Source organism: Pan troglodytes, chromosome 7, assembly GCF_028858775.2.
Source record: "Pan troglodytes isolate AG18354 chromosome 7, NHGRI_mPanTro3-v2.0_pri, whole genome shotgun sequence".
NCBI lineage: Eukaryota > Metazoa > Chordata > Mammalia > Primates > Hominidae > Pan > Pan troglodytes.
The window spans coordinates 116,747,864-116,766,207 of NC_072405.2; the positions used below are offsets into that span (position 1 = coordinate 116,747,864).

The 18,344-nt window shown below is 36.5% G+C and overlaps 1 protein-coding gene and 1 long non-coding RNA gene across 3 annotated transcripts in view; one reads left to right on the top strand and one right to left on the bottom strand.

The window, feature by feature from the left end:
- OXR1 (oxidation resistance 1) overlaps positions 1-18,344 on the top strand; it is a 303,412-nt gene that overhangs the window by 63,824 nt on the left and 221,244 nt on the right. For both annotated transcript variants that reach the window (XM_001158863.6, XM_009455785.4), the window contains exon 2: positions 4,895-5,091. In XM_001158863.6, coding sequence (XP_001158863.2) covers positions 4,895-5,091 — 197 coding nt within the window. The remainder of the gene's footprint in view (positions 1-4,894; positions 5,092-18,344) is intronic.
- Positions 4,490-18,344, bottom strand: part of LOC134810900 (uncharacterized) — a 139,036-nt gene continuing 125,181 nt past the window's right edge. The window contains exons 4-5 of the long non-coding RNA XR_010159646.1: positions 8,594-8,706; positions 4,490-6,440 (exon numbers count right to left, since the gene is read on the bottom strand). This is a non-coding gene — a long non-coding RNA (uncharacterized LOC134810900). The remainder of the gene's footprint in view (positions 6,441-8,593; positions 8,707-18,344) is intronic.

Below are 18,344 nucleotides of genomic sequence, written 5' to 3' on the forward strand. Positions count from 1 at the left end.
AGTCTCTATCTAAGGCTTTAGCACCCATTTTCCTTTGGGAATGCAAAGCACATTCAACAAAGAACCTCGCAGTGCCTATTAAGAGCTTACTTTTGTCTTCATTTTTAATGTTTCATTTATTATCAAATAGGGTACTTTATCTCGTGCACACCTATATGTTCCATTATGCCATATTTACATTTGTTTAATGCATTTAATTAAGAACATTGTTAAAAGTTTAAAAAGACTTCCCCTTTCACGAAATTTGGAAATTGAAGGTAGCATTTAACAGGTTTCCTTGTCAACCACAATACTCATTTTTAGAATTGTTAGCCAGTAATTCAATTACCCACACAGTTCTGCTTTCTAAGAACATGCAAATGGAAGTCTTGTCTTATGCAAGCCAGAAAACCTACTAGCAGTATTCTAAACTTAGAACAAAAACGTGATGCCCTTCGAGTCTTGGTTGGGAAGAGTGTTTGGTGAGGAGGGGGAGAAAGAAGAAGGGGAATTATAGTGTCATTTTCTGTTTGTTTTTGGCCATCTGGAGCTCAGTGCCACGTCCTTTGCTCATTCTAAGGAGAATATAAAAAGGGCAATGAGATGCTTATATATTTTGTAGTGCTGGCAGAGCATCATCAGTTATAATATCTATCCCTTTGTCAAATATAAGCCATCATATAAGCCAATATGAGACTTTAGATCAATTCTAAAATGGGCCAATGTAAAATACAAACAGTTTCTGGTGATAAAATAATCTATGTGAATTGAAGGTAAAACATTTATAAAATGTAAATAATTGTTAGTAATGATAATTATTGCTGAGAACAAAAGAGCAGCTGGCTTTTTGTATAATTTCACACCTTTCCTTTAAATATTTACTCCTCTGAAACTGCCTTCCCCCAAAATAACTTACTTTATATTGAAACTTAAATTTAATTTTGAAATAAAATTTATAGGATCAACTATAGAATATTGACATTTTGTATGTCAAAAATGGTTGAATATTAGTGATTTCATCGGGTTCAACATAATACTGTTACTGCAGTCTAAGTCTTGGCGTGTGTAAGTGTGCTCTCCTGGAAAGCCATGCTGGTCCAAATAAACTTTGTTGCCTTGGTGATCTATAGCTTATTTATCTTCTTTTTTATTAATTGAAAAATAAAAATTATATATATTTATAGGGTACAAAATGATGTTTTGAAATATGTATATGCTGTGCAATGGCTTTATCTAATTAACGTATGCATTACCTCACATATTTATTTTTTGTAGTGACAACGCTGCAAACCTACTCTCAGCAGTTTTCAAAATACACTACATTGGTATTTACTATAGTCACCCAGGTTGTATAGTAGATCTCTTGAACTTATTTCTCCTGATAAAATTTTATATCCTTTGATCAACATTATACCCATCTAAATTCCTTATACCCTTCATTCTACTCTGCTTCTATGAGTTAAACTATTTTAGATTCCATATAAGTCACAATGTGTGGTATTTGTCTTTCTGTGCCTGGCTTATTTCATTTAATGTGTTCCAGGTTCATTCATGTTGCAAATGACAAGATTTTTTTTTTCAAGTTCAGTAGTATTCCGTTGTGTATACATGCAACTTATTTCTTAAACTGCTTTTTTTTATTATTAAACTTAATGCCTTCTTAGGTGCATATAGTACTTCTGTAGCTTTTAGCTCTAGTCTGAAAACACCTAAGATAAGAATGGTGTTATTGGGAGGAACAAGGCATTAGGAAAAAGTAGATAAAGCCATACAGTGTAAATCCATGTTTCCTCAAGTATATGACAACATAGGTGATTTTTGGTTACTACTCCTTGAAGGACTCCATTCAGCTTGCTTAACTGTGAGATACAGCTTTCACCCTAATTTCCACAAAGCAGCTCAGAGTGATTCTTTTACCATGTGATGACTGCTTTGCTCAAATCCTCTCTTGGCCTCATTTAAGAACCTTGAAGCTCTATATGATTTGGCCTCACTCCCCTGCCCTCAGGACCATCTTGTTTAACTTCATCTCCAGCTTCTCACCCCCTCTTTTTCTCTGTTCCAGCCATTGTGCCCTCCCTGCTCCACTAACATCACATACAAGTCTATTTCTGAAATGCTGCTCCCTCATAACTGCTCCCTCAGTTATGATCATAGCTCATTCCTTCAGTCTCTTCTCAAAAGTCCAATGGTCTATGAGCCCTACTTGGCTGTCCCATATATAGCAGTACAAATGCATACCTTCATTCCCTATCTCTTTTACTGTGCTTGATTTTAATCCACTGCACTTTTTGCCACCTAATTTGTTATATATTGGCTTGTTTACTTATCACCTGTCTCCCTCCATAAGAATAAGGGCTCCAGGACTACAGTTGTTTTGCCTGTGTTGTTCACTGTGTATCCCTGGTGCCCAGAACAGTGTAGGGTGGAGAGTAGCCATTCCAGGAATGAATGAACAGTTCATTTCAGCTCATGAGAAGTAGGGCGCTGGATAGGGAGAACAGCCATTCCCAGTGGAAAAAAAAGGGTTGTTCATTAAATGTCACTCTACTCTGTCAGTTTCTAGGAGGCTGGAATGAAAAGAGCTTCACTCTATTTATTTTTATTACCACCTTTTTGTGGCAAGTAGTCATTGGCACCATATATAATCTTCATTGTAAATGAATACAGTAGTACCACCTTATCCACAGTTTGGTTTTCTGCAGTTTCAGTTAACTACAATATAGTACAATATGATATTTTGAGAGAGAGAAAGAGAGAGACTCTCCTCATTCATGTAACTTTTATTATAGTATATTGTTATAGTTGTTCTGTGTTATTATTGTTAATCTCTTACTGTGCCTAATTTATAAATTAAACTTTATCATATTTATGCATGCATTGAAAAAAACATGGTATGTACTGTATAGGGCTTGTTACTATCTGTGGTTTCAAGCATCCACTGGAAGTTTTGAAATATATCCCCTGCAGATAAGAAGTGATTACTATATGGTAAAAGTCAATTTCTCATGAAAATGTTTTATTGAAAGTATAACATATACCCAGAAAAATCCAAAAATCGTAGATGGTTAAATGTTCACAAAGTAAATACATCCTGGTACCCAGTGCCCAGATCAGGAAACAAAACATTACCAGAATCCCATAAACCCCTTCATGTTGTTGTCAATGTAATAACTCCCCAATGTTTAGCCTACCATTTTACTATCATAGATAGTACTGCTTGTGTTTGGACTTAATATACGTAGAATCATAGGGCATGCCCTCTTTTATATCTGGATTCTTTGCTCAAAACTATTTTTATGAAAATCATTCATGTTGCTGCTAATAGTCATAGTTCATGCATTTCCATTGCTGTATAAAATTCCATTCTACCATTGATAGACATTTGAGGTTTTTTTCAATTTTTGTGTATTACAAATCCTGCTGAGATTAACATCCTTGAATGCATCTTTTGGTTAACACATAAAAATACATGCCTTGAACTTCATTCAAAAATATATTGCCAGACATTTTTCCAAAGTAATGTTACCAGTGTGCACCACCACCAGCAGGGCAGCAGAATTCCACTCGCTTCTCATCACTGCACTTTGTATCATGTCTTTTACGTTTTAGCCACTGTGGTGGGTGTGGTGTGAGTGCAATGTAGTTATAATTTGTATTCCTCAGGACTACTGCTGTTGAACACTTAAAAATGTACTTGTTGCCAATCTGAGTTACGTGAATCTATTTTCATGGATATTAAGATAATATAGGTCATATATGGATAAGGTAGAAATCATATAGGTCATAATTTAATGACTAAAATTTAGTAAACATTGCTTTCATTAATGACTCTTTTAGTACTTGATAGATTGTATTATCTTTACAAAGCTTTTGCTGTGGAAAATTCAGTTCAATAGAAGCTAATTGTGGGTTAATTATGAATAACCCTCCATGCTGAATGGTGTGAGGCTACCAAGGTCCACGTCATGGGAAGCTTCCCAGATGTCACGTTGAAGCTATGTCTAACAAGCATGAACAGGGTCTGCAAGTAAGGCAGAAAAGGGAAGCCAACGTACTAGAAAAGCCTAAATAATATTTGAAGGTATGAAGAAGTATGAAACTTTTAGGAAATTGCAAGTGTTCAGAAAATAAGGAAAATTGCCACCATCTTGTTTATAGGGAATGAAAGACTTGAAAAATGACACTTAACATTAGCCTGCAGAAGTACCAAGGGCCAATAGTAAATTGGACTTAGGGTTTAATTACATTAGTTGTGTAGCTTGAAATGCTTGAAGTTAACTCACCATCATTTACAATGATTTTTATGCCAAAGGAAATATGCATGAGCAGGGAAATATTTCCTGGATAGCTTTTTGCTTTCCATGTTAGGCCTTATGTCAGCTATCTAAAATGTACAAGTGAGCAACACATTTATTGTTACTGAGAATGCATAGTAAAATAACATGAATTCTATCATTTTTACAGCTAAGATGCTGTATAGATTAAGCAGAAAAACACTGGCAGCCTCTGGTTAAAAAATAATGATTTTATTATTCTTTTTGGAGTTAACATTTATTTTTAACTAATGTTTCACTGTATTAAAAAATTCCTTTCAGAACTAAATACTATAGTCAAATACATTATCTTTGACACTATATTTTAATTGGTTATTGAAAAAATAAAAGCTCTTTATCACCTTATATTTTAATGCAATCTTTCAAAATGATTAGGCAGAAGATATTTTTCCTTCTAGTTTCAAAAATATTTGTAGAATTTTTCTTAAAATACTGTAGGGAATGTCTATCATTTCTGAATAGATGTGGTTCTATCTCAAGGTTAAATGTAACTCAATTGTTGAAAAAAAAATTATAAACATGGAACAAATGTGTCTCTAGAATCAGGATTCACAGCATGTGGTCTTCTTTACTTGTAGGCTGAAGAAAAAGTCCCAGTCGGTGGATATTAATGCTCCAGGGTTCAACCCTTTGGCTGGTGCAGGAAAGCAAACACCACAAGCCAGTAAGCCCCCGGCACCCAAGACCCCCATCATTGAAGAAGAGCAGAACAATGCAGCAAATACTCAGAAACATCCTTCCAGAAGGAGCGAACTGAAGAGGTTCTACACAATTGGTGAGCACCAGATGTTTTATGCAAGTGAATAGATGAAATCTACCTAAATGGCATTGAGAATTTCTGGGTCTGTTTAGTTAAGTGGCTCCTTGTTATAAAACATGTAAATCTTTCTGATGGTTTATTTGGACATTTTCTTATGTGGTCGGAACATAAAGATGGAAAACTACTGAAAAACTTTCAGCAAAGTTAAATAAAAGCAGGCTTGAGGACCTTCTATATCCTAACCTAAGGGAAGTAAATATACATATACGTACATATACGTACACATATACTATCTCTCTCTCTCTTAGGTTTTTCAATTTTTAACTTTGTGTGCTATTTTCATTTTAGCCATTGTTCAGCCAGCACCTTTCTTGTTTTTTGTTTTTGTTATTTTCATTTTCCCTTCAGGCTCCCAGGTCTCTGAACCTGTTCTGTCAGGTTGTTAAGACTGTGGTTGACGTTAGCCTGTAACTAACAAAGCCAGTAAGAAAGTAACGTTATTACATTCTGAGAGAGGACAGATTACATTGTGGGTCTATTTTGACCTTGCACCTTGCTTTACTTTGGAAAAATTGAATGACATCCAGGCCCTTCATAGGGAAGAGTAATAGGATATGGCTTGGGTTTTGCAGGCATTACATTATTTCCCCCAGATATAATTATATCCTGTAATTTTTGTATTTTAATATTTAATCAGAGAGTTGTAGGCAATCAGTCCAAACAAATCAAATTACCAACTTTAGTGTACCATATTAGCCCAGCATGTCTTTGGCCTTGCTTTTTAATGAACAATAGCAGCTTTTAGTGTCTTCAGTCTATCTGAGACAAAAGTTACTAAACATCTAGTATATGGGAAAGAATGGTGTGTAGGGGAGACAAATCCACCCAAAAAGAGAGTGGCTGCTTTGGCCTTGCTTGTTACTTCAATTTGGAGAGATTTGGTCACATCCAAAAGCTGTAATAGTAGAGACTGTGGCTTAATGGGTTAACCAGTGTTACATCAAAGAGGGCCTGTTTTCTTTAAAATTTACCATCCTCACCACTCCAGTATGAGACTGTTTGCTTTAAGATGATTGAAATCTTTTTCTTTGATATTTTAGTAGCCATTCCTAGAAATGATCATCAGGAGACCAGATTTCTAGTTCTAATTCCTACAACAATTTCCTGTGTGACTCTGTCAAGTCATTTTCCAATGTCTTTGGGTTAAATTCCTTCCTTCAAGCTGAAGAAATGCCTCCATGTAGGTTTAGCCTTATTTCAGAATTTGGCTGCTAAAACCATGCTTTCTCTTTCCACCATTTTATGTCCTCTTCTTATATATTCATTCTCAGGCTTCCTTTTTCCAGATGGTCAAGTCTTATTTTCTAAAAGGCAACAAGTATGGTGTCAATGAGACTGTCCATAGTCAGGTAATGAGAATTAATAAAAGTGTAGACAGGCACATATTTCCATTTTTAAAACCTATGCTAGCACAGTTCCTCAAATCAATTGACTAGAAAAGCTCACAAAGTCTACATAACTCTCTCCAATTACCACTATCCTCCTCTCCTCTGCAACATGTCTGTCGCCTTCTATTGCTTTTCTAATTAGCTAAAAAGACATAATTAGTATTTTTTCCTTCAGCAAATAAAGCTTATCCTACAAACTCAATGTTCCTTAAAAATTAGAAAAAAAGGGAGAGATACTGACCAACTTGGCCACCATGACTAATGGGCTAAGCCTAGAAAATAGAAGTCTCAGAAGGGGTGGATTGCAGAAAGATGAACGATGAGTTATTTTAAATAATACCACCACTCATGAATTCTTCACTATTGAATTGGTAACAATTTGATTCATAATCAATGGGAGTGGCACGTCTATTGTGTTAAAAGAGACATCTGAACTGTTAAATATACTCTATCTATATAACCCTTTTAGTAATTTGGACCTGGAAACATTATTTTCAAGGCTAACATATTAGCAACCGTATAATCACCGGTATTGAAAGTTCCCTTTACAAAACAAATGTACTTCTATGTCTCTTAGTAAAAGTATTAGTAATAAACAATAAAAATTTTCATTTATTGATAATTTCATACGCCAGGGGCAATTTAAGCTCCTGGGTTCTATCCTCAATTCACCCTCACAACAGCTTGGACAGGTAAGTGTTACACCCTATTTTTATAGATGAGGATAGAGCCATAGATCATTTAAAGATGGGGTCATGAGCTGTAGAGAGCAGGCTCTGCAAATTAAATCTACCTTCTCTTGTGACCCGTCAGAATCAGGCTTTCTCTGAATCTCAAAGGTTGCCATCCCTGCGCTATAATAAGCTGGAGGAGTGTTGTTGTTGTTTGAGACAGAGTCTTGCTCTGTCGCCCAGGCTGGAGTTCAGTGGCGCGATCTCGGCTCACTGCAACCTCCACCTCCAGGGTTCAAGCAATTCTCCTGCCTCAGCCTCCCGAGTAGCTGGGACTACAGGCACATGCCACCATGCCCTGCTAATTTTTTGTATTTTTAGTAGAAACGGGGTTTCACTGCGTTAGCCAGGATGGTCTCGATCTCCTGACCTCAAGATCTGCCCACCTCAGCCTCCCAAAGTGCTGGGGTTACAGGCATGAGCCACCACTCCCGGCCAGCTGGAGGAGATTTTATGGATAATATAGTGGAGTGATATTTTTACCACAAGTCCCAGAGAATCTCACTGAAGGAAGCCTTGCCAACGAACGAACCCGTCTACAAGCCAATATGCTCATTCATTGAAAGATATTTTTCAATATCTCAGTTTAGAGTTTATACTCCTGGAAAACTCTAGGAGCCCTCTTGTGGCCAAGTAAGTGCATTTAAATTTAGCAATGAAGTTTCATACTATAGTTACTGTATACATTCAAGCAATAATTTTAGGGCTTAAAGGATTTTCAAATAAAAAATAATAACTAGAAAAATGTTGCAGGCATTGAAGTGTCTTTTAGTGGCTGCAGTGGATTTTCTAGAATTATTTTCTTAGAAGTACAGTTATTCTTTAGTATTCAGGGAGTAGAGGGGATTGGTTCCAGAACCCTCACAGATACCTAAAATCTGCAAAGCCCAAGTTCCTGATATAAAATGGCATCATATAACCTATGCACATGCTCCTGTATACTGGAAATATCTCTAGGTTACTTATAATATCTTAATACGATGTAAAAGTTATATAAATAGTTGTTATACTGTAGTTTTAGTCAGTATTGTTTTATATTGTTGCATTGTTACTGTTTATTGTTTTTACTCTGGAATATTTTCAATCAGTGGTTAGTTGAGTCCATAGATGCAGAGCCTACAGATATGGAGGGATGGCTGTATAATAAAATTCCATCGATTTAGAATAAGTAGGGGAAAGCTAGTCACTATTGATGTGAAATAAATGAATCTTCAGATAAAAGGAAAGTAATCACCATGTCAGGCTGTGGTTCAGGAAAGAGCATTTTCTGCCCTGCTTCCATCACTAACTGTGTAATCTGGCACAAGTTATTTACCATCATTTTACCTTAATACTTACATGTGTACAATGAAAGACAGAAACCAAATCTTGTCTTTCAGAGTTGTTTTTCTTCTTACTCTCTTTTTATGATCACAACTGACCATAGAAAGTACTGTATAAGTTTTCTATTGCTGTGAAACAAAATACCACAACATTAGTAGTTTAAAATAACAGCGATTTATGAACTCACTGCTCTGTAGTTCAGTCCACATGGTATGACTGGATTCTCTGCTCAGGGTGTCTCAAGGCTAAAGTCAGGGGGCTAGCTGGGCTGTGTTTTCATCTGGAGTTTCAACCAGGGGAAAAATTGCTTCTAAGCTCATTCTTATTGTTGGCAGAATTCAGTCCCTTGCAATTGTAGGGCTGAGCTACCCGTTCCTTGCTTGCTGTCAACCAGGGACCACTCTCAGCTCCTAGGGGCCACTTGCTTTTCTTGTCATGTGGCCCCCTCCACCTTCAAGTAAAGAACTTCACATCAAATCTATTTCATTTGGATCCTCTGCCTCAACCAACCAAGAATACTCTCTGCTCTTAAAGAATTCATGTTATTGAGTCAGGATCACCCAGATAATTTTTCTGTCTTAAGGTCCACACAACCTAATCACAGGAATAAAGTCCATCATAAATTCCAGACCCTGGAGTTATGCAGGTATGTACACCAGAGGGGTGGGAGATCTTGGTGACCATTTTAGAATTCTGCCTATCACATTTTACAGCACCACCTGATATATACACATGCAAATACCAATATATCTCAGATGAAATTTCTTAAAAGCACTTCCATTACTATTTTGACTACTTATAGAATGGAATATTCTATAGAATATGAAATAGAATACAATATTCTATTTCATTTTTTAAAATACAGTCTCAACTCACTAAGTTTATTTCATAGTCCATTAATGGGCTATGACCTGAAGTTTGAAAAATCACTGGACTTGATATTTGAAATCCTTCAGATACTTAAACTTCTATTATTCTTTGAAAAATAGAATTGTTAATTAGAGCTAGAATAAAAAACATTAACTTAGTGGAGTAGCACTAATAGGTAAATAGAAGAAAATGGAGTGAAATTTTTTTTTTTTTTTTTTGAGACGGAGTCTCGCTCTGTTGCCCAGGCTGGAGTGCAGTGGCACGATCTCGGCTCACTACAAGCTCTACCTCCTGGGTTCATGCCATTCTCCTGCCTCAGCCTCCTGAGTAGCTGGGACTACAGGCGCCCGCCACCACACCCGGCTAAGTTTTTGTATTTTTTTAGTAGAGACGGGGTTTCACCAGGTTAGCCAGGATGATCTCGATCTCCTGACCTCGTGATCTGTCTGCCTCGACCTCCCAAAGTGCTGGGATTACAGGCATGAGCCACCGTCCCTGGCCTGGAGTGGAATTTTTTACCACTCCAATTATTGTTTGTGTTACATAAAACCATTTGAATTTGACAGTGAGCATAAGAAACATATCCTTCAAAACCACAGCCCCTACTTAAAGATAGATAATGAAGCCAAATAGTAGACTCAGATATTTGTGATAATCAGTTTATTTCACTACCCTTCATTCAAAGAACTACATATAAGGACTTCTGAAAAATATTGTAAATTAAGCATGGAGGTAGTAAAGAAAACTGTGCACACAGGAACCAAGCATGTACCATTGCTCCCTAAGGTATACCTGTACAGTTCTATGTGATATTGATTCTTCAGGGAACTGGAGCTGGAATTCATATATCACGGTCCACCTTCTGCAACTATTAGTAAAAGCTCCTGATGTTTTTCTATATGGAGGACTTTTGCTGGACAGTTAGGAAATAGGACCACTCTTGAATGAATATCCACACAATCAGAATCACTCAGTGACACACCAAACACTGATTAGTCCCTGATCAATCCCTGCTGTGTGAAGGCCTCATAGAAGATGCTGCTCAGAATAGAATGAAAAATGAAACAGAGAGCCCTGCTTTCAAGGCAGCCATCATATGCATTGGGAAAGAGTGTGCCTGGTTGAAATGAGCACACCGGTAAGCAAAATAGACAACAGAGAATGTCCTAAATGCCATAGAGATGGGGGAGAGGGTGGTGTGTAATGAATGAGGGAGGGGGCAGCAGGAGCCAAGGGAGATTCAGAGTGCCCTGGAATCCACAAAATGGAGAAATCTCAGATTGTATAGATGCTCAGAGGCCCTTTATGGGCTCCATAGAGCAAGACACCCTCACCACCCTCCTCTGTTTTTGCTTATGAGCTCCCCTGGCATCTGCACTTCTCTGTGCCTCCTGTTTTCTTGTGTTGGCATATCTGTCTCCATACTGGTTCTCAGTTCTTAGGAGGAGGGAATGGTGCCTGCAATCTCATTAATCCCAGCACTTAGTGCAGTGTGAGGCACACAGTTAAGTGCCAAATAACTGTGGAGGGCAGAGAGGAGAGTTAGAAAGGGTTATGAATCTTGTCCTTTGAAGTGGAGGAGGAGAGGAGGGAGTCTGCTCAGAATTCAGTTGGAGGACGAGCTTAACATTTACTGTGTGCCAGGATCTTTAAGCAATTTATTCACATTATCTCACTATCCAAAGCTCAGTGACACAGGGTAATGGCCTCACTTTCATGAAAATCAGAAGTCCAGAGAGGTTAGGAGATTTGTCTAAGGTCACAGCTTCCTGAAATAGCCTAGATAGGATCCAGACCCAGTTTAATGTAATTGCAGAGCAAAGGCTCTTAAACACCACAACGTGCTATCTGTTTACCCCTCACCTTAAGTATACAGCTAAAAGATTCTTCTGTCTGTAGTCCATTAGAGAAGGATTGGAATACCTGGTGTAGCAAACAATGAGTAAGATAATTACAACCTTTATGTTTATTTTTTAAAAGTCCTCTTTTATTACTTATGCCACCTAAATGCTCTCTGCAACTTCGTAGAAAAGCCAGAAAAGCTTTCAGTTTAGCCTTTCCTCGGCAGGGCTCCTGAATAGGTCCAAAAGGGGGGCTCCTCAGCTAACAGGTGTTTGAATAATACCTCTGGAACTTTCCTTCAGTTGAAATCTCTCCCTGTCAGTTTCTCACCTTGTCATGGGAATTGACAGTCTATTTGTCCCTTTTAATCTTGTTTGTCTTCAGGATCAACCTCTCCCTTTTATCCTATCTAAACTAATCTCACTGTAACACCTTCTTGTAAGACACAGTCTACGATTAATCATCCAATGTTCTTTACACAGCCATTTATAGTAATTTAGATTCAGATAAATGAATTAAATAAATATGTATTGAATGCCTACTATGTTCCAGGCTGTGTTCAAAGTCCTGTGAATAAAAGATTAAGGCCAGCCCTCAAGTGCTTATATTCTAGTGGGGAAGGCAGGCAATAAATATACAATCAGGTATTTAACACACTGTCAAGTAATGATAAGTTTTTAAAGAAGAATAAAATAGATTAAGTGAGAGAGGTGATATGTTATTCACGTAAAATATGTTTAAATCTTATACAATTTTTATGGACATTCTAGATGATGAATTGTCTCAGCTCTAACTGGGAACTCAATTGGCTGGATTCGATTACAGGACATTAGATGCATTAATAATAGATTTTTCAGAGTTGTTTTTCACCTTCCTTGGAATCAGATTAGCTTATGAAAAGACTAATGGAATTGATGTTTGCAGCATGAAGGAGAAAATGATTGAGGGGAAATTTAATGACCCTCATGCTTCCCCACATTGTTTTCAAGAGGAGGTATCCAGATGTCCATTTCTACCAACAATGAATAAGGAGTGTGGATTAAGCTATAATTTAGAATATTGAAATTAAATATCAGGGAAAATGTAACAAGTATTAGTATATACAGGGAAGTTGTTTTTTTGTTTGTTTTTTGAGACGGAGTCTCGCTCTGTCACCCAGGCTGGAGTGCAGTGGCGCGATCTCGGCTCACTGCAAGCTCCGCCTCCCGGGTTCACGCCATTCTCCTGCCTCAGTCTCCCCAGTAGCTGGGACTACAGGCGCCCGCCACCACGCCCGGCTAATTTTTTTGTATTTTTAGTAGAGACAGGTTTTCACTGTGTTAGCCAGGATGGTCTCTATCTCCTGACCTCGTGATCCGCCTGCCTCTGCCTCCCAAAGTCCTGGGATTATAGGCGTGAGCCACCGCGCCATGTATAGCTATTGTCTCTTCAGAGTGGTTTAGGTGTCAGCTTGCCAGAGGGAAGGAGAAAATTAGCTCTCAAAGATCCTAAATTTTTTGATCAAGGCCATGAAAGCTGTGTAGTCATTCAGTGGGTGTTTATTGAGCTCCTTCTTTTGCTCAGGAAGGCAGGTGAATCAATGGTGAGGAACTTGGCCTTGAGAATCTAAAGTCCAAGTTGGACCTTTATATTCCTCCTGCTAGTTATGAGACCATAAACAAAGTAGTTAGAATCTCAAATCTCAGTATGCCTCCTTATAAAAGGAAATAAAACTGTTGCTTACTGAAAGGGCTGTGGTGAGGTGTAAGTGAGGTAATGTATTTAAAATACTTATGTTAGTGCCTAGGACTTGCAAGTTCTCAGTAAATATTAGTGAGCTTGTTGTTGTTGTGAATTAAGGATAGAGTATGAATGAAGCACCATGGTACCTGCTCTCATGGAGCTTATATGAAACAAGCCTCTTGTCTTGACCTTTGTGGATCTGATCAAGTCATCCCCAGTTTAAAACCCGGCAGTGGTTCCCCACTTCCACAAAATAAGGTTGTTACTCTATAGACCTTTCATACTGCGCTTACCTTTCATCAGCTTCATTGCAGACCTCAGCCCTACACTCCAGCCAAGCTAAAAACTCTTTGTGGTTTCTCAAAGTTGTAATTCTGTATGATGTATCTTGGGCTTTTCCTCCTGCCTAGAATAGTGATACCTCCGCCTCTTTTAGCCTTCTGATTAACTACTCATTTGCCAGGATTCAATCCAAACGTCCTTTACACCTGGCCACAACTTCTCTAAATCTGATTAATATGAATACATTTCAAGCATTTTAATATACAGATTGTCAGTCTTTTAGGTGACTAACATATTGAATTTAATAAATTTAATAAATGCTTATAACATTTTTATAGAGTGAGTGGAATTAAGTCTCTGAAAGTTAAATGACTTATTCATGGTCCTACTGTAAATAGTTTCAAAGCCAAGGGAAGAATCTAAGTAAAATGGCCAGTGGTAAAGAGCTCATCCTCTACATTGATTTTCAGGTCAAATTCTCTTTTCAAAAACAAAAATGAAATTAGATCATTGATGGAGATCTCATTGAGTGGTTCCCCAAGTGCTAGTCTGTACCATTGATGGTGAAAACGATGCAATAATAAAAGAACAGTGGTTTTTCATAAGGCGATACTTAGTTGAAGTGACTGTCCTTTCCGTTTTTTCTTTCTTTTTTCCTCTTTTGTCCCCTCCCTCTTTCCTTTCTTTCTCCCTTCTGCTCTTTCTTCCACCCTGTTTCCTCTCTTTTTCCTTCTTTCCTTCCCTCCTTGTGTTAAAATGAATGGTCTTTTGTGAAATGACTGCTTAGTATATGGTATCAGTTTAGGATATTTGTTTAAGTCTGTTCTTTTAAAATTATTTTACTTGTCAAAATATTAAGTTGGGAATGGTTCCTAAAATATTCTCTTAAAATTGTGATGGTCTGTGAAATTGCAAATTCTAAAATCCAATGCAATGATCCTGTCTTTTGCCCTGCTTGCAGGATAGAATACCTTCAACATTCCAAACTTAACGATGCACAGTTAAATACAAATTTGTATCTTACTAACCCCAGGCTGCTTACATATTGAAAAGAGAGCCTACGGAATTAGGGGTTCCCTGGGAATTCTTCTCAGTAGTAGGCAAAATTAAAACAGTAATAACTAGTTTGGAAGCTCTAAAGAGAAAAGCAAGACACATATTTAACTGCTTTTTAATTGCAGTACACCAGACACTTTAAAATATCATCACATAACTTGTACGCCTCTCATTTAATAAAAAAGATAACCCTAAAGTAACAATACTATAACAGGAGGTTAAAAAATAAAAGGAAAAAACTAATCTTGCTAGAGGTGGCACATTCTGCAGTGTGAAACTAGGTCACCACTGACCTGGAACGTTCTCTCCAAGTTAGAAGATTCTTCATGGAAAAGCAGGAAGTCTCTGCGATTTAATCAACAGAACTATCTTGGCTTGCAGGTTACTGTCTATAAGCACAGAAACTAAAACAGATAGCTGCTCTGAGGGTTCCAATTAAATTAAATTCTTGAGAACTATGACTTTGTTTTGAATTGAAATTTGTTTTGACAGTTTGATGGCTTTTTATATTTTCTGGGTCACAAAAATGTTTAGGGAAAATTATTTCATTTGCTGAGGTTTCTTGTTACACATGGAAGCTAAAAGTCCCTAAGTGGACCTGGGCATTTCACAGCTTTTGAAGAGTGGTTCAAAGTTTGTGTAAGTACCCAATATGGAATTTTTTTAATCAAGATAGTGGAATTTGAGGATATCAAGATTTCAAGTTTAATTTTCTGGTTCATTTGTGGATTAATAAGACCATGGGATTCCATATATGTTTCTGACAGTCTACATCTCCATGTGCATGTTTGTTGGGGGCAATATTTGATTGGGATTTTATTTTACAACATTTTTCATTTATTTCATTTAATATCTACTTTAAAACATGAGATTAAGGAAATCCCACAAGCTGAAACTACTTTCAACTCTAAAATTAATATGAAAGCTTTATTTCTTTCAAGATAAATTAGATTTTTTTTTAACCAATCATTTATGTAATTTTAACTACAGTTTACCAAGGAACCGGAGGTATTCTCAGAACGAGAAAAAATATGTTTGCTTGATATTCCTATAAATTCGTAGTGCCTATAATTTGTTAAATAAGCTTGCCAACTCTAGTTTTATAGCATTAGTACCTTATTTTATAGATTTGCTTTATTCTTTTTTGCCCTGATTCTGTGATTGTTCTCTGTCAGAAGTAATCAACCTAGAATCAAGAAACATAGCTTAATCATGGCCATGATAAACAGATTAAGAAATGTCAGTAACACTGAGGTCTCCTTGAGCAAATGGTTTTGGTATTATGTTTGAGCTACAGCATAATAGTCTTATAACTTATTAAAAAACAAATTATATCTGTCAATTTATTTAATGATTTCTAAACTGCCCAATTAAACCTATACTGGTTTAATTTATGGAATAATTAAAATGGACATTGTTCATGGTTGAGAAATAAGCATGATCCTGTTTGAAATTTCCTAAATCACTATTAAAATTAGTCTTTCACCGCTGTTAGCAAACAAAACTTGCCCTTTTAACACGTCTATGAACATCCCATTTCACTGAATAATGATGAGGGGAAGAAAATGACAAATTATTAAGCAAGACCTACTCTATTTTAAACATTTATAGATAGAACTAATGGCGATTTGAACAGTGAAGTAATATGTCTACATTTCCCAATGTTTTCATTTTTTTAAGAGTATGAATTTAAAGAGCTTCTAGGATCTTGCTCACATTCAGAAATGAAACTATTGGTATCTCCTGATTTTTTTAAATTTGCTTTTCTTCCCACGTTGTACCTAAGGATATATATTTTCTTATTTTTTTTCTTCTTTTATGAGATGAAGTCTCAGTGTCATCCAGGTTGGAGAGCAGTGGTACGATCATAGCTCACTACAGCCTTGAATTCCTGGGCGCAAGTCAGCCTTCTGCCTCCAGGGTAGCTGGGATTACAGGTGTGCATAACCGTACCGAGTCAAGATATTTCTTTACATGTAAAAATACTACAGGATTTATGCTGGTCAATGAAATTTTGACCATGTTAACAGTTATGACTGAAAGAATATTACGTATGAGAATGGAAAAATAGGTAAAAACCAGACACAATTGGGGGGAGAATCTTCTATTGCTGTTTCTACCAAAGTTTTGAAACTACTTTTACTATAGTTAAAAACTGTGAATTCAACTGAAGATTATAAATTTTACAGTGACCATTCATGATACATTCCCTATATATTATGTGTACATCTACATACAAGCAAGCTATTAGTAAACAGCTTTAAAATTCACTAGCTGAAATTTTGTTATCATCTGAACAAACTGAGATAAAAAGTCTTTGTGTTAGTACAATATGAAAAAAAAATCTATGTGGGTTTATAACTGAAACATGATTTCAGGACACAGAAGATATTAGGTTCAGCAATTTAGCTTAGAAAACTGCTTTTTGGTAGGGAAAAATATGTACTAAGAGAAATTAATAAGTTGGTTTTAAAGTAAGGTTATTTGTTAGTTTATTTTATGTTACCATATATGTTTGAAAATAATAAAGTGAAATTCCTCCAAAATATTACATGAACAAGTTTAGTTAATTTAGATTGGTATCTTTTGAGGGAGAAAGCCCATAATGTGTCCTTAATTATGACCAACAAATCTTAGCATTCTGTTTCCTCCATTCTGTTTGATCATTAATTTGATAAGCCTCTTTCATAAATTTGAACCTTCTGTCTTATAGAAAAAGACTAATATGCTTTGTAGAAAAAACTAATATGCGTTGGATTTAAATGAACTCTTTTAACTAATGTAATATAAACTCTTAATGAATGAATTATTATATTTATAAACCCTCTTAGTATGAGAAACACTATGGATTAGGCATATAGAGGCAGCTCAACCCAGTATACAAATCAGTAAGACTTTTAACAGTATTTGCCTCCCTGCTGCATTTCAGTGTTTTCTTTTTGCTAGGATTTGTACTCAAAGATTCTTGGAGGTTATTGTGTTGCTTAAATTTTCATACATGTTGATAGAAAGGGCATTGATATCCTCTCTTAGTTTTCTGAGCTAGAGGGGGCAAAAATTATCTTTGATAACATATTGTAGACAAAATATCATAGGTGCCCACAGAGAGTTGAACCTTGTGACTCTGATTTATTGAGTGTCTTACAGGCCAATTCAATAGAATTTCTTTTCCAGTTAGATAGATTCCGTTTTGAAGTCTTTTTCAAGTACTATTTCAAGAGAGGCAAGATGTGGCAAAATCAGCACAATAATATTTACTCTAAGTAAAGAAAAAAGGTACGTGGTGTGCTGTTTGGGGTACAAAGTTTTTACTTCCTGCTGTAAATAATTCTCTCAAGTTGCAGATCTTTTGTGATATGAAAAACACTCATGTAAATAAATGTATAGTGAGTGGGATGGAATGGGGATAGCCAAAAAGATGCACTTAAGGAAAAGGGGAATATAAATAATAATTCTGTCTCTCCATGCTGTCTTCTTTCTTTTTCACCTCCACCCCTGTATAAGCCTGGGTAAACCTCAATTCAGTGGACAATTTTAAGAATGCTTACTCATTCATTTAAAAACATGATTGAATGCCTACATTATCAACTACCAATAGTTGGAAACAAGGCTTGAGAGAGAGGAGAGGGAGTCTTGTGTGCTACACCATGGAATTTGGGCTTACTCTTGGCATCTTAGGAACTTGTGAAGGGCTTTGCCTAAGGCAGTGTCTTGATGAGATTGCTTTATAGAGAGATATTTCTAGCATCACATGGAGAATGGTTGGGAATTTATGTGCCTACAAAGAGAAGAATCTTTTAGCCATATAGTGTAAGAGCTAAAAAGATAGCATATTATGTTATTTAAGAGCCTTGGCTCTGGAATTACATACAATTGGATTTGGATCCTACCTCTGCTATTCTGGGCAGCTCTGTGACCTTGGACAAGTCACTTAATCTCTCTGGACTTCTGATTTTCATGAAATTAAGGATATTACCTGGTATTACTCAGATTT